The following is an 18031-nucleotide window of genomic DNA, read 5'->3' on the forward strand; positions in this document are numbered from 1 at the left end:
TGCTAAATGACATAGCACAAAGGTATGATTATCAAACTGAAGATGCCTTTTTAACTCAGTATATTGACCTTTACTCAGCAACTGATCCTGGAAAATGTTAACACCCCTAGCTTTATCTTGTTGTTCTATGGCCCTAGATTTCTCTTTATATCATGTTCGCTATTGTAACTGACCAGCTTCCAATATTGCTGTTACCAAATCTTTCCAGTCCTAGGGGATAATTTTGTTATGCATTGTCCATGAATTTAACATGTGTTTCACATAAAGTAAATTAAGCCAAATGAAAGGACTGATTTCTCTTAAATCTCTTTAAATTTATATGTCCTTAGAATTCCATTTAAGTGCTTCATAACCTTGGGGAAACTACTATCTCCTGGTAGCCCCTATAAAATAACTGGATAAATTAAGGTTGGTTTTGTAAAAACCTTGTGCCACTTCATTTCAGTTTTATCATGTGGTGGCACTGTAGGCTCTTGTCTAAAAACCTCTGTCTGTGTCAGAGTATTTTTTTTCATTTTTACAAATCTTTCTAATTTTCTCCCTAAGGTTTCTGTCTTATAAATGCACTTCTCATATTGTTCTTTTTCCTGTATCTCTAAAGCCTTTTCTCTTTGACAGGACACAGAAATAAACTATGGCTATTAAGGGTAAAATATGAAATACCAAAATTATAATAATCATGATATTGAAAAAATTCAGTTAAGTCATGTTTTTCATTTTCTGCTTCTATTTTCAAGCCATCTAAAGTACCATTATACAGGGTCCTAACACATTGTCTTATGGTATTTCCCATCCTTACTTCTCTCCTCGAGGACTTCCCAGATTACTTACCAAATCTGATGGCTTCTGTTTGTCTGTAGCTAGCATGATTTGTCTAGTAGTCATGCCACACACAAACACCAAATGTTGTTTGTAAAAAAAAAAAAAAATCTCAATTGTTTGATTTTTACTAATAAAGACACTGGAGCCAGATGGTGGCATGAAAGTTTAGGGAGGCAGAGAAAGAACCCAGCTGACAGTTCTTCTCAGCCCATATCCCAAAAGAGAAACTCTTTCTCTATGCCATCTAAAAACCCCTCAAACTTTCTATCTATCCATCCTTCTGACTTCCTTTCTCTCTTTTTGTTTTTTTGTTTTTTCCTTATGTTCACTCCCTGTCACCTGGTTGCTTGCTCCTTCTTTTGACCTATGAGTATTTAACTCAAGAATGGTCTTGGATTGAAGGTGTGTGCTAGGGATGAGCCACACCACAACTAGAAACAGGTTTTTCTAGTAAACAACACATATTGAGGTTTACAGTGTGATCAAATATCCTCTAGCATCCAAGTAAAGACAGGCCAAAAAAAGAAAGATGTTGGCTGTGAGTCAGGGATTGGGACCTAAAAGTACATAATATATTTAGAGAGTGTACATGGGAAGGAAGAACTATGAGAGTTGGATCTAGGACCTGCTAATGTTTAGGTCTGCAAAGAGTGTAAAGAAGTCAACAAAGGAGACTTGATTGACGTTGTATCCTGAAGAAACTACCAGGAAGGACATTTGCAAATGAACTAAATGCTATTCACTATCTAATGTAAAGTGAGAACTGCCCAAGGACATAGTAATTTGAAGACTACTGGTGGCCCTCCATCATGAAAGAAGCCTGAAGGTTGGTGTCTTCTAGAATTAAAGGGAACTGTGGTGGTAGACACTATCTCCTTCTTTTTGCAGAAAAGTGGAGACATGATAATGGGACAATATCCATGAAAGAAGGCTGCCAACTGAGATCCTTTTTGTTTTTAAAAGGTAAAACGAATAAAATTTTATGTAAAATCAAGGAACTGTATTGGTGTTCTCAAAATGGCTCAGCAGGTAAAGGCAGTTGCTGTCAAGCCTAATGACCTATCCCAGAATCCACAAAGTAGATGGGGAAAAAGCTATGGCATGTTGACCTTTACATTCATGCATTTTGCTGGCTAGTTTTATGACATACTTGACAAAGTTAGAGTATCTGAAAAAGAAAATGCACATCAACTGAGAAAATGCCTCCATAATAATCTGGCTTTAGGGCACTTTCTTACTTAAAGATTGGTGGAAAGAGGGCACCACCCATTGTGGCCAGTGCCATTCCTGGGTCCTGGGCTGGTGATCTTAGGTTCTACAAGAAAGCCAAGTGAACAAGCCATGGAATGTAAGCTAGTAAGCACCACCCCTCCATGGCCTCTTCATCAGCTCCTGCATGCAGGTTCCTGCCCTGCCTCTATTCAATGAAGAATGCTGTGGACGTGTAAGCCAAATAAATCCTAGCTTTGGTCATTGTGTTTCAACACAGCAATTGTTACCCTAAGGCACACAGACACAAGTTGAACATGTAAACTCTATACACACACTGAGAAAAGAGAAAAAGTTCTCTTTTCAATCCGTAGGAAGTGGAATCACCAGCTGGTAGCAAAGATCCAGAGGGCATTAGGATTGGAAATTGAAAACGTGGAAGGTATGTGGATGAGTGGACATGAAAAATGTACACCCTTTGTTATTTGTAACTATGACTTTAAGTGAGACCAATTAGCTGCAAAGGTCAAATCAGAAAAGGCAGAGGAAATGTGTTAGGGGTTAAGGGTAAGTATCTGTCCCAATCCCCCGCTGAATGGAATCTCTCAGAGGGCATCTATGTTGAGTTAATATCCACTTGTGAGTATATACCATGTGTGTCTTTCTGGGTCTGGTTTACCTCACTCAAGATGATCATTTCTAGTTCCCTCCATTTGCCTGCAAATTTCAAGATTTCTTTGGTTTTGATAGTTGAATAGTATTCCGTTGTGTAAATGTACCAGAGTTTTTAAATCCATTTTTCAGTTGAGGGGCATTTGGTTGTTTCCAGATTCTAGCTATTACTAATAAAATTGCTATAAACATAGTTAAGCATATACCCTTGTACAGTGGAGCATCATTTGGGTATACGACCAGGAGTAGAATAGCTGGGTCTTGTGATAGCACTATTCCCAATCTTCTGAGAAAGCGCCAGATTGACTTCTGAAATGGTTGTACAAGTTTGCACTCCCACAAGCAGTGGGAGTGTTCCCCTTTCTTCACATCCTTACCAGAATGTGTAGTTCTTGTGTTTTTAATCTTAGCTATTCTGATAGGTGTAAGATGAAATCCCAGAGTCATTTTGATTTGCATCTCTCTGATGACTAGGGATGTTAAGCATTTTTTTTTAGTGCTTTTCAGCCATTCGATATTCCTCTGATAAAGACCTCAACACAAAACTAGATACACTAAATCTCTTAGAAAAAGGGGGGGACGGGGGCGGGGGAGAGCTTTGGACTCATTGGTAAACTTCCTGAACACAACTTCAACAGCCCAGGCCTTAAGGTCGATAATTAATAAATGGGACCTCATGAGGCTGAGAAGCTTCTGTAAGACAGAAGACACTGTCAACACAACAAAGTAACAGCCTAAAGACTGGGAAAAGATCTTCACCAACCCTACATCTGACAAAGGTCTAATATCCAAAATATATAAAGTACTCAAATTAACCAAGAGCAAACCAAATAACCCAATTAAAAAATGGGGTACAGAGCTAAATAGAGAATTCTCAACAGAGGAATATCAAATGGCTGAGAAACAGTCACAGGTTTTTAAAGTACCAGACATTAATTCAATTAGCCTTGAATGCAATTAGAATGTGGTTGATTACTCCCCAAGCAATCATATCACTGTTGCACCAGCAGGTATATCTTGTCTGGTACAAGGTAACTGTAGCATAGAGTTCAGTTGGGAAAGATAATTGATGACATTTCTCACCCAGCAGCGTGTACAGCACTTTTCTGCACTTACAGGAGGAGGAAGGTTACAGCTCAGTTCTAGTTGATTTCTCTGAGCCCAGTATCCAAATGGTACCTTTCTGAGTCCTCAGAACTCCACTAACTGCAGCTGGGAAAGACCACGAGCCATATGAGGTAGTTATCAGCTGTGGCCAAAATAAAAGCAGCCCCATATCCCACACTTGAGATTAAAACAAAAACATGTTTATATGATATGAGTTTTTAAAGAAATCAAAATTTCTACTACAAGTTCCTGTCCTACTTTAGCTCTTTCCTCACTACATCTGATGACGAACATGTTATAAGGAACTGTGAGATAAATAAACCCTTTTCTCCCCAAGATGCTTTTGGCCATGGTGTTAACACAGCAACCATAACCCTAAGACAATAATCATTACTAATTGTTCTCTTAGAGCCTCACCTCCCCATGATTAAAATAAAGGTAACAGAATCTACCTCTTAAAAGGAACAATAATCAAATGACCTGGTAAATGTAAAGTACTTAGGCTGGAAGACTATTACTCTACTACAAATGATCTTGGATAAGACATACAGAGCCAGTTAACATTTAGCTGATAAACTGAAGATGCATCCAGCCATTTTCACCAAACTCACTGACAGATGCGTTTATTTAGCCACCCTTTCCCCCTATTCTGGCAGGCAGAACTTCATTAGCTGTCTTCATGTCTTTATATTGAAAAATCTAAGTAGTTGAATTGCTTTAAGGAATGTTTCTTGACCAGAGCTCTATGTACATTCATCTATTTGGTTCTCAAAAGTTTAGCTGGCTACATTTCAACTGAGTCTGTTGAATTACATAATCCTAATTCCTTAGCAGGGTTTAGATACTGAGTAATAGGATATTGATAATCTATAACTAAATTTTATCTGAATGTATAAAATAACAAGAGACACACACACATCTTTTTTATGCTATCAATAAACCCATGGAAACTCCTGTGTAAGACCCACCAAGCTATACATTGGGCAATATGGTACAATGTACACAACAGTTTTGGATCAAAGAGACTATGATCTAGCACTTATTTCTAGGCCAGAACCAAAATCACTATTTGGCAATACCAAGTATGTGGGAAAAGTAAAAATAAACAATGTTAACAAGGTAAGTTTGCAGTAGAGTGGGGTAAATGATTTATGAAACTAAATTTTTGTATCACTTTTTAAAAGGAACTTTTTCTTTTGCAAATTCTCAGAACAAAATCTTGTATTATGTTCTGTTATTATTAAGAAGTTAACTGAGAACCAGGCGTGGTGGCGCACGCCTTTAATCCCAGCACTCGGGAGGCAGAGGAGGGCGGATCGCTGTGAGTTCAAGGCCAGCCTGGTCTACAAAGTGAGTCCAGGACAGCCAAGGCTACAGAGAGACCCTGTCTCGAAAAACAAAACAAAACAAAAAACAAAAAAACAAAAAAACAAAAAAACAAAAAAAAAGAAGTTAACTGAGGTTATGCACCATAGAAAGGAGTGCATGTAAGAGATGAGATACCAGACAAAGTAAATAGGCAATATTCCTCATGCTTACAGTGAAGAAGATTCCATGACATCTGCTGCATTCCATCCACAGTAGGCAAAATGACCACACATAAAGTCATTTGTTCAAGAACCATTATTTAAGATAGTAAAACTGATAGTTTCATTGCTAGCTGTATAACTACACAGATGGTATTCATGTATCTGGCCAAACCAACACTAGCAAAAGAAAATATCTAAAACAAAGTAAAAAGAATAATCACATCCAGCTGTGAATACTGGTTGTAAAACCTAATGCCAACAATTAACAATGGGAAGTAAAGGGGGCGAGAGTGGCATAAGAGCAAGGTGCAAGGTTGGGAGAAAAAAGGATCTCTATATAAAATCAGGAAACCAAAGCCTAAAGTTAAAAAAACAAAAACAAACAAAAAACAAATAAAAGCACCATAAACCTTAGTTGCAGTAACAAAAAGCAAAAAACAAACTAACAAAACAAAGCATACCAGCTAAAAGTTGAAATTGCTAGTTGTTGGAATAGGAAGAGGTAGAAAAAATTCAAAACAGTGAAAAAATATCTGATCTAATTAACTTTTAAAACTATGTACATAATGTCCTTGATTTAAAAATTGAAAGGGAAAAAAACCCACAAAATCTGGAACATTGTCAAGTCCCTAAAATTCCATAATTGTCATCATTTTATTATAATGACAGCACAATTTTTTTTTCTTTTCAGTGTTATACTCATGCAGGGGATAACAATATGTCATCTATTAGAAATGCTACAAGATTTTCTATGCTTTGTATAAACATGCTACATAAAATAAAAACATATAAAACACTTTTCCTAAGTACTTATACAACTTACACACAATATTTAATGTTGTAATAAAAATGGTATTCTTCTACTTCTTGATACTTAACAGTAACAAGACTAACTCCTAAAGACATGCACTACAACTATGTACTAGATTCTCTCATCAATATGATGGTCTTGGCATGTTTATATATTATGTTGACACTTTAAGTCTATTTAGTAAATAAAAACAAATGAACATGAACAAGAGTTTTATAAAAAAGAAATATAAAATATCCAATAGTCATATTAACCTTGCTTATAATAAAAGAAATGGAAACTTAAAATAGGCTATCACTTTTTAGTTACACAGGCCAATACAGAGAAAGAACAAAAAACAAACCAAGCTTCAGATAATAAAAACAAGGTAATAACTACACGTGATCAGAGGGTATAGTGATGGTGGTGCTCACACATGACTAACCTGTATAAACTGCATTTTTTTCAAGAGCAATATGGTAATATAGATCAAACCTGTTTGTTTAAACCCTTGAACCAATCATTCCACTTCTAAAACCTGTCTGTAGGACATAATTAAGTATGTCTCTCAATGCCATGGAATTTTCATTGTAGTAAAACTGCTTACAGTAATGATACAGACAATTAAAATTCCTAACTGGGAAATGAGTGCAGTATAGAACATCTTCAAGCTCAGTTAGTGTTACCTCAATGAAATTCTCCCAAGTGGGACTTAGCTTTTCCTTTCCAATAATCTACGTTTGACAGTGGTTAAAAAATTGTCAAGACACATATGAGTTGATGGAATCTTTGGGGTTGGGGTAGGGCTAGGGGTATTTATTCTGATAAAACAAATGTTACAAACATTATGAACATAGAAACCTGGAAGTTCCATCAGTTTGTGTTACTGCAGTCAATGCAAAAAATACTGACAACGTAAACCTTCTGCTACGTGCCAAACAGACACACTACAATCTTAGAACCACTGTTTATGCAGCAGAAATAGTTATGAAGAGCAGATGTACGTCCCCAAAACTCAAAATACAGGATTTTATCTTTGTTTTTTTAAGTTATTATAGATTCAGTGCAACAAAAGTTTCTGGAGCCGTAACACAAATTTTAGAGTAGTTCTCTTAAAAAAAAAAAAAAAAAAAAAAAAAACAAGGTGAAAACGCATGTTTTCTTCAACATGTATACACTTTATTTTTTCTTTCTAAAATGCGTATTTGTCATTGGAAGATTCTGCCATCACTTCTATTAATTACAATTCTGGACAGGAAAAAACAAACATATTCAAAGAAGAAGCCACTGAACTAGAAATTTGCTCTTAAAAAGCATTTGGGTCTGCCTGTAATCCCAGCACTCGGCAGGCAGAGGCAGGCGGATCACTCTGAGTTTTGAGGCCAGCCTGGTCTATAAAGCAAGTCTAGGACAGCTAAGGCTACACAGAGAAACCTTGCCTCAGAAAAAAAAAAAATTAAAAATGTTAAATAAAATTTGATCACATCAGACAACTTATTTCAGTGAATACAGAAGATTACCCTTTCATTTCATTTCCTAACTCAGGAAATCTTATCATGACTTGGTACCATTTCGTATTAGAATTTCTTCTGTGAAGCAAAAACAGTCCCAAAATGAAGGATCCTCGGGTGTCATAGGAATAGCAGATGATATCAAATCATTGAAGTTAAGAATGGTAAACTCCCTCTGGGATGGTTTAGAATCATTTTGATAAGACCTCTAAGAGAAAAAACAAAAAGAAAAAAGATTACCTTGTTTTTAATACTCCATATGATCAGTAATACTTCATATAATCATGAAAATTCCAACGAAACTCCATGGCATTGAGAGACATACTTAATTATGTCCTATGGACAAGTTTTAGAAGTGAAATGATTGGTTCAAGGGTTAAAAAAAAAAACAGGTTTAATCTATATTACCATATTGCTCTTGAAAAAAATGCAATTTATACTTAAGTTAGTCATGTGTGAGCACCACCATCACTATATCCTCTGATCAACTGTAGTTATTACCTTGCTTTAATACTCCATATGATCAATAATACTTCATATAATCATGAAATAATTCCAGTTCATTATATTAAATAAGGCCATAATACAATTTCTACAATATTGTTTTTATTCCTAATACTAGTATTTCAATAAGAAAAGAGTAAAACATAATAAACATGTTGAAGTTTCATATAGCCACTACCTATTATATTTGTTTAAAGACAATGAGATCCTATGTGCAGAAAGTCCAACTCAGTAGAAATACACAAAAGAAATTTGAAGATCTGTGATTTCAGTAAGTAGAAGCATGCCATCAGCAAATTTTTTGCAAAACTACTGATATGTGGGCCTGCTATGATAAATCTACAGGAACCACATAGGGATGACACTCATGCAGGAAGTTATTACTGAATAACAAGGTTATTTCATGTGACAAGCCAATCAAAAGACAGACACATTAAAAACATTGTGTAAAATTGCCTTCAGGTTCTATGTAGGTGTTATGAATCATAAATGAAGTCCATGTTTAATATTGGGCCCCAACTCCAAAATTTCATTAAACGTGTGTGTGTGTGTGTGTGTGTGTGTGTGTGTGCGCGCGCGCGCGCACGCGCACACGCGCGCGCACCACAAAATCAGAAATCCAAAATGTTTTGGGCCCAAAGCATTTCAGATGAGGGCTAATCAATTCATATAAAACAATACTTGAGCTTTATACATTTTCTTAACAAAGTTATATGGTATCTAGACCATGCTATCATATATAACATGTAATATGGTTATCTCAATTTTTTAGACAGCAAATTGAGGTTCAGGAAGACCTGCACAAGAATAAAGTATATCAAAATTCCTACACAAATAAGAGAAGAATCTTGTTGGTATTAATTTAGAAGTAGGGCCTAATAAATGTTTATTATTAGCCCTATAATTATTTACGGTGGTATATTCTAACCAGCTATTTATCAAAAACACAGACACCTGTTATGTTTTAAAATAGCCTTGGTTCACCCAGGGCAGGGCAGATATAATCCCTAGGGCAGAGGTAATCCCTAGATTACCTCTCATATTGAGGCAGGTACCCCATACCCCACTGCAATCCCATGCCATCTGCTTCTAATAATTTCTATCGAGCTACCTATCTCCTGTCCATAACCCCAAATACTTGCTAATGTTCATCATCTGGGCCAAATCCTCCATCCAAGGTGGCCATGTGCTTCTTCCCCACCTAACCCGTGGTGCAGCCTTCTTTCCCTCTTCCTCTGCTGTCTCTAATCATCTTCTGGTCTCTGACCGCTTCCTTTCCCAAGCACCTCCCTATCCAACCAGCCTGGGAACCTTAAGCACACCTATCCCATTTGCTCTGCCTGTGTGTGTTGGCTTTTTATTTGACAAACAGGAATAAGTTCTTAGGAAAGGTTACAAACATTCTGAGGTATGTGAGTCTAATCATTTGGGCAGCAACTGGACAAAACCCCCAACAGGGCCTCATTATTTGGGGAAGAAGTCAGTCTACTTTGGGGATATGGCTGACAGTAAGACAGCTCATGACCCAGTGTACGTTCCCCATATGAGCAACACTAATTGGTACCAATAACAACAAAACAACAAAAATTAAAAGAAAACCCAAAGTACATCAAACTGGGAAGGAGACAGAGTAGGAGACTATATAGAGAAGTGACAAATGGATATTGTGTAAACATTTTGCATTTTCAAAGAATATATTATTAAAACAAAACCTATAAAGATGCACCCAAAAAGGTGTTCAAAGGGAATATGAAGCTGAGGCTTGAGAGTAAGAGGAATAAAATGAATCACGCCATCTCCCATTAAGTATCAATTCTAACATGTTAATATTCTTAAGACAATCTATGACAAAATTCGATACTTATTATAAAAGAAGTGGTTTGTGTCCTATGCTGTTTTTCTAGAAGCAATGACAAAGGAAAGTGTGTGCACACATATATGCATATTTTCTCATACACACTTTGTGAAAACAAAGCATAGGTATGCTAACAGTATTCCATAAATAAATTATTCACATAGAACTAGAGTCTCTGAGTATCTCTCCTCATTTACTAGATAACAACATTAGAAAAACACACAGATTCTGATGGAAAGACCAGGAGTGAGATGACACTAAGTTCCAGTATGATACAAAGTCTCGCATAAACTCTGGAAATAGTTTACAACACTAAGAGTAAGTTTAATTTGTAAGTTAATTCCAGATTTCACCAACCCTTTATATTCAATACAGGCATAATTCACCTAAAAATAAATTATTATTACAACTAAGATAGGGATGATACTAAATTTCTATTAAAAATGTAGCAGTCCCGTCAACATTTTCCTTTGTAACATTTAATGATAACTAAGTATGAAGAAGAGTACATCATCTTGTTAAGATTCTTTTGTTGTTGTTAGTTTTCTGTGTGTGACATTCCAGATAATCTTAAAACACTTGATAATAAATAACATTGTAAATCATAAGCTCACAAAACAAACAAAACCTATCATGACCTCTGACCCCTAACCTGAAGCAAGGTAAATTACAATTTTCATCAATAAAACCAAAAGGATCAGTGATCCATTCTTACTTTTTAGAAACATTTTTTAAAAAAATCAAAATCTTACATTTTGATACCTAGATCCATCAGGATTCCTAAGAGCCACTGCAACAAAATGGTGTTGATCTATTTTGCTTTCCTAAAAAAAAAAAAAAAGATAATAAATTCAGATTTTAAAACATAAATTTAGACTTTTTTTAAACATTTTCTAAATTTCATTTACTTTCTACACAGTTCTACATACACTCATATACTTTCACCACTCTTGGTACCATGGAGTATACAAAGAGGATTAAGTATTTCACACTTAAAGCAAACACTTTGTTAATCTTTATTATGACAGTGTGCTGGCTGGTTCTGCCAACTTACCACAAGCTAGAGCCATCAGAATGGAAGTAGCGCCTCAATTAAGAAAATGCTTTTGAGAATGGGCTGTAGACAAATCTGTAGTGCATTTTCACTAATGATAAATGTGAGAGGGCCCAGCACACTGTGAGTCCTGCCATCCCTGGGCTAGTGGTTCTGGAATCTACAAGGAAAGGGGCTGAGCAAGCCATGGGAACAATCCAGTAAGCAACACCCCTCCATAACCTCTGTATTAATTCCTGCCTCCAGGTTCCAGCACTGCTTCAGTTCCCATGCTGACATCTTTAGTGATGACTAAGATGTGGAGGTTTAAACCAAATATAATAAACCCTTTTCTCAAGTGGCTTTTGGTCATGGTGTTTCATTATAGCAATAGCAACCCTAATGAGGAGAAAGAGGAACAAATTAAAGCACAAGTCCCAACTCCTTATATTAATACAATGCTGTTTATTTTTGGATTGAAGAATTTTTATAGGTTTTTGTTTTTTTTAAGACAAGGTCTCACCATGTAACTGGCTGGCCCGGAACTCACTATATATACCAGGCTGGCCTCCAACTCAGAGGTTGGATACTGATACTGAGGGTGAGTGCCACTATGTGTTGCTAAGACTGAAAATTTTTAATGATTAGATTTAACTTACGCACTCTGAACCTATACAGGCTCACAACAGACATGAACTCTTCACTATTGACATTCTTCATGTACATTTCAGGAACACCCTAGATTATTCTCACATATGTGAGTAAATATAAAAAGTCTTAGCTACAATAGTTATAATAAATTTCTTACCTCAAAGGCCCATTCTTTTTCTTCTTCCCCATCCAAAAACAAGCGTGTTTCCTTATAAACCTGGCCTATATCCAAGTTTAATGGAGATATATCAAATTCAAGCCGCTGCATTTCGAATCCCAATCCAACACCAATGGCTTTTATGAAGCTTTCTTTCAGTGCCTAACAGAGAAAGAAAGGGACATTCTTCTTTTAGAGAATCAATAGCTAAAACTTTTCATAACACAGATACAGTACATTTGGATTTCTGTATTTGTTTCAGCTGTAAGGTTGTAATTTTGTTTTGTATATAATACAAGCACTGAAAACAAATCATCTTAGTAGTACATGAGTAAATCATTTAAGATCTGTCAATTGTATACTATAATGACCAAACAGTGCCATCCTCAGAGTTTGACACAGAACACATTATTATAAATGATAAAACTTTTTTTCTTTTTGTTTTTCGAGACAGGGTTTCTCTGAGTACCCTTGGCTGTCCTAGACTCACTTTGTAGACCAGGCTGGCCTCGAACTCAGTGATCTACCTGCCTCTGCCTCCTGAGTGCTAGGATTTTAAAGGTGTGCGCCACCATGCCCGGCTGATAAATAAATCTTTAGTTTTAAAAGTAAGCCACCTTTCAATTGCATGGTATGTTTAAAATTTCTCAAAATAAATGCTATAATAATATAGATTAAAAGGAAAACAATAAAGTTCTCAAGAAATTGTCCATTTACATTGAGCACTGTATGGTATTATCACTCTTATTTCTAGTGAAGGCAATGGAGTAATTATAGATTACCACTGTCAAAATTATAAGAAAATTATACCCAATGGCGGTAAAACATATCCAGCTGAGTCCATTCATCATTAAAACTTCTGATTGTTTCCCACTCTTTGTTGGTAAACTTTCTTTTCATAATATGAAAGAATTCTGGAATTGAACCACGACCTGCCAAATCAGAGAATACAAAATTTAAAAAGTTACTCTATTAATAAGGAAAATAAAATCAAATTTTAAAAAGCTATTATATCACTGAAAACAATTTAAGAGTACACAAAAAGGAAAGCCAACTTATTCAGAAAACAATCTTAATGAGGGTTGGAATGTATCTCGGCGGTAGAGTGCTTGCCTAGTATGTGCAATATCCTGGATTAAATTCCTATTACTATAAACAAACAAATACAGCAAAAGAAATATTTTTACATAAAATATCAGCACTATCAACATTAGCTAGATGTTAAATAAATAACTCACCATGACCAGCATGAGTTAGCCTAAAAGAAGCAGTTTAATATGAATTCATGAATTATAAATTAAATAATTAGTCAGGAAAACCCTAGTTTTCAAAAGATGTCCCCAAAACCTTAATACTTTGCAGTCAAACTTGTTTTAAATCTTAAACAACTAAAAGGAAATTTCTTACACATGACAAGATGCTTTTCAAAAATTCACAACAAATTATCCACGCTGTATTTGGGTTTACATTTTGACTCTGCAACATTACTGGGGGCTGGGGGCTGGAGACAACTGTTTTATAACAGTTTGCAACAAGAATTAAGTTAAATAATGCATACCTTCAAATAACTGATTATTTGAAGTTACTATTGGGAAAACGAAACAAATATGTAAATATATAGACACTCAAGTGATAGAAGCAGGAACATCTGGAACAAAATGAACTGAGGTCCTTTGTACTGTTTAGAACTTCTGCAGTAACCAAATATCTCTCCTATAGTAATTCAGGGAAGGAAACATTGTAAGTCAATTTTTCTGCAAAAATGTTTTCACTTCAACAGTCAAGTCTTCAAAAAAAAAGCTTCTTTTTGTTTAACTCAGAAATATGTAGTACTTGAGGTCATAACAATGATTCTCATTTTGATCTTGGGAGTTCCTACTACAAGAGAGTATTAGCATTTGGGAGCACAGATGCATCCTTTTAATAAGCCAAAGGTCATTTTCTTTCCTGAGAATTACTGGAAGCCTCCCAATTTAAAAAATTTTTTTTAAATTAAAAACTGATTCATTCATTGTTTCTGGTATCTACTACCTTAATAAATAACTTCCTAGAGAGCCTTAAAAAACTTAAAGGGGTTAAGCATGGTTCAATGGGTAGTTTGCTAAGCAAGCATGGGGACCTGAGCTTGGAGCCTCAGCACCTGTAAAAGCTGGTATAATGCCTGCTAGTGTCTGTAACCTCAGTGCTGGGAGGAAGGCACTTGTAAGGGCAAGGATGTGAGGAGAAGCTGATCCCCAGAGCTCACTGACAAACATCTGGATTCAGTGAGAAATCATGTCACAACATTAAGGAAAATAGGAGTGACAGAGGAAAACATCTGATGACAACTTCTGGCCTCTAAGTTCGCATACTCACACCACCCACACCCACAACCTTGAGAAGATAAACTCCTTGAATGGCATAACGATCACATATGAAATCAAGAGGAGGAACATCTTAATTTGGATGGGATATGTCATACTTTGCACAAAACTGTAGTTTTAATAAAGTAATAAACAAAACTAGGTTTAAGATAAGCCTGTTTTCACCTACTGTATCATTTTGTCTGTTGATTTTTTTTAATGTTTTCTGCTTATAACCTATAATGAACTCTTTTAATTTTTACCTAAAAGTAAAGCAATTTTAAAAAAGGTGTTAAAAACCAATTAACATAAGTCATTATTTATAGCTGAAAAATACCAATGAGTACTTTCCTATATATTTAAGAACAAAGTAAACAGCAAGCAAAGGTGATTCTGTACTCAACTAAAGGACAGCAGCACCACCCTGTGGTGTGATGGGGGAAATGCATACTGGTCAAATAATTCTATTTTATTCCAGTTTACATAGAAAATTAAAAGAAAATCCCAGTAGAAAAAAAAATTTGTCCATCAAAATGTCAGTATAGTTACTGGGCATACATGTAGGCAAATTCTTAATACAATTTGTATATACTGATACCTACTACAATCTACCTAACCATCCTACAAAGTATTAAGTAATAAATATTAAAAACATGTGCATACATACTTAAGTATACAACCCAGTAATAGCAGTGCTGGGAGGAATAACTGGAACCATAAGGGTCACACTGGCTAGCTAGTCTAGCTTAATTTGTAAACTAAAGCTAAAGGTTAAAAGACCCTGTATCAAGGAGGCAAATGGTATTTCTGAGGATGACTTCTGCTGTACATTGTCCTCTGGCCCCCACACATATCACCAGCCCCATAAGAACACGTAAACTAAAACCAAAACAGTAAAAGTATCCATTCTTCTCCAAGAATATGCGAGTTATGGAGGGGAGAGTTGAGCAATGTCTAATTGAAGGCAATAAAAACTAGAATGGACAAAAAGAAGTGATCAAAGAAAATAACTAGAAAGAAATGAGAAATGGTAGATTCCTGAAAATACAAAGTAGAAAAGAACAAGAAAAAAGGATATATTCAAGAGTTTGAATTCCATTATATGTCCAATTCACAGTCTTAAAACCGGTATCCATATCTCAAAAGACCACCCAGCTCTTTAGTAATGCTAAAGCCTAATTTATACCACCCATATTTAATTTGTACTTATAATGCAATAGCTCTCTAGAGAACAACTGTATAACAAAGTCTATACTGTAGGGTGTGTGTCAGACAAGGTCTTGCAATGTAGTTCAGGATGGACTTGAACTCATGATCCTTCTGCTTCTACCTCCAAAGTGCTAGGAATACAGAAGTGTGCATCGTTACACCTAGCAACTATCACTTAAAATTATTTGAGTTAAAGTTAGAATTGCTTCTCAAAATACTTTAAATTATTTTTATTGTGTCAGTTACATCAAAATAGAATAGAAACACAAACACGAAATTGCAAAACCATGCAAATAGAATTCTTATTATTTTCCAACTTAAATATCAATCTGTATACTGATTATGCTTATTTTATAAATGCTATTAACAGATCATAATACTATTATCTTCCTTACACCTAAAACTGCAAACATCTTTAATAGTAGATAAATATTAGAAAACAAAGAAAAAACTTGACCAGAAAAACAACATTCTCTCTAAATATTAGGAAGGTAACCTTCCTACTTGTGCTCAGTCCCCATAGCTTAAATCTATTGGGAAATGAGCTGTACTTAGCTGACATAGCTTAGGTAATAAGGAAAATGACTCCCTATGTGACTACATGACATTGCTTATGGATACAATGTCTCCTATGATATGCTAATGATACTCCTTTATGATGGTTGGTACAGAGTACTTTCCCACTATTATCCAAAGTTACACCTTCAATCTTTCAGCAAAATTGAAGAACATTCCTTGGTCAACTGCTTCACTCATCTTGGTCTAATAAATCGCCAGTGAAACGAATTGGAGGTTCATTCTCATCTTCACTAAGAACAGGTGATACAGCAAATCACAATTTGAAAATTAGAAGAATGGTAAGGACGCTAGTCCCCAGTGAATGCATCACTTCCTTTGTGTTACTGCACATATAAGTTTTGAGCCAATGAAACTATAAAAGGGAAGAAAGGGGCTTTAATCAAAATTGCTGGGGGTCAAAAGGTTTAATAAAGCGCTAACAAGAGACAGAATCTTAAATATCTGCTCAAATCCCTTCCCACCATTAAAAATTTCAATTAGTAATGACTTCCTTCTTCTGTATTGATCATAATCAACACTGCACAAAATTTGGTTGTAAAAGGTGTTCCATTACTTCCAGACAGACACTAATTGTGCTGTCTTCCTTCTATGCCCCTCCACTAATTTCTAGTTACAGGAAAAGCTAATATTCCCAAAGCTACAAACCCATTGGGACTATTACCCAAGGCCATCCTGATCCTTCTGCAGTAGCAGGTACATTAGAATAAGCCTTCTAAAATACCAGATCCTTTCATTAGGGCTGTGTTTCGATAATAAAGTCTGTTACCTTCAAAATTCGTGTGAAAATTTAGTTGTCAGTACAACAGCATTGAGAGGACAAAGAGGCACCACCTTCATGAATAAATGTATTATCTCAGTCCTCAAGGGTTTCTCTGATTTGTAATCTAGTCTCTCTATTTTGTAACAGCAAGAGAAAAATACTAGGAAAAATTTATATGTGCGTACCTATAGAGAAAAATGTAGCTAGTGATTTAAGGTTTAAAAGGTGCAGTAATTTAGAATCTACTCTATCTACAGGTAAAGCTTAATGTTAAAAGAAACACATTCTTTTCAATTAAACGCTCTGTCAGATAAATTAAGAACAGCAAGTACCTATATTTATAAGTCTCCTGGTCTACAACTGCCTACTAGTTAAGATCTGAGACATAAAAACAGTTAACTATTAATTGGTAAAACAAACCACCACCTGGAAAACTAGTCTTCATTACGTCAATGCCAACTTGTAGCTCAGGTTCTGCAGCAAGAACTGCAAAGTCCCCTTGATGAGAGATGTTAAAGTTGAAATTGGGATACGGATTCATCGAGTCTTTTGCAAGGACTGGCTTTCCTTTTGAAGTTCTTTGCAGACGAATATGATCCCAAGGGATGTTCAATTTCTCTGCAACTAATTTCCTTATCATCAGACGGCCAGCCTGTTAAGACACATAAACATAAGGTATGTGTTGATATCTACTAATCTCATAAGAACATTGCTTATAACGCATATTTTGTGGTTCTAAGCTATATATATATATATTCATTAGCAACAAATCACTACTCCGTAGGCCTTGCCTCCAGCTTTAGGTAAACGGTGTCCACTGGAATCCTGAGGGGAGAGCCCCAGGCATCCCAGGGTACAAAGGGACAAATGCACAACGCGAGCATTCCGGGGCCCTCCTCGGGCCCCGAGCTCCCGGACAACCTTGACACGGGCTCGTGTGGGGCTCCCCCGCCCAGCCCGCCTCCCCAAAGCCGGAGGCCTCAAGTACCAAGGCCGCCTTGGCGTCACGGGCAAACACGAACTGGCCGATGCGCTCCTTCTCCTCGGGCTGGATCGATCGAACCGCCAGCAGCCATTCGGCTCGACTTGGTAGCCAGGTGCCGCAGGAGAAGGCCCAGCGAACGCCCTCCATGGATGGCACCAGGCACAATCGCTTAGCAGGGACAACCATGCGCCTCAGCCGGACCGCCACTCCTCAGGCCCGAAGGCGCGGACGTGACGTGACCACACCCCTTCCTCCCCGGAGTCTGCGCAAAGACACTTACTCCACCCCTTTTCCGTCACCTGCGTAGAAAGGCTGG

At 36.4% G+C, this 18031-nt stretch overlaps 1 protein-coding gene across 2 annotated transcripts; it reads right to left on the minus strand.

Annotated features, from left to right (window-relative positions):
* Positions 1–5974: 5974 nt before the first annotated feature.
* Positions 5975–17980, minus strand: AASDHPPT (aminoadipate-semialdehyde dehydrogenase-phosphopantetheinyl transferase). 2 transcript variants are annotated; one of them, XM_084781536.1, is made up of 6 exons: positions 17719–17980; positions 17157–17382; positions 12651–12772; positions 11841–12002; positions 10752–10823; positions 5975–7848 (listed from the first exon to the last, which is right to left on the minus strand). In XM_084781536.1, the coding sequence occupies exons 1-6, from the start codon at positions 17899–17901 to the stop codon at positions 7684–7686; spliced, it is 930 nt and encodes a 309-aa protein (XP_084637662.1). In that variant the 5' UTR covers positions 17902–17980; the 3' UTR covers positions 5975–7683. The 2 variants fall into 2 exon arrangements, with proteins under 2 accessions (XP_084637662.1, XP_084637661.1); XM_084781535.1 differs by having other exon boundaries at positions 17154–17382.
* Positions 17981–18031: the final 51 nt, after the last annotated feature.

This window comes from Acomys minous (genome assembly GCF_964271855.1).
Source record: "Acomys minous genome assembly, chromosome: 5".
NCBI classification, from domain to species: Eukaryota; Metazoa; Chordata; class Mammalia; order Rodentia; family Muridae; genus Acomys; species Acomys minous.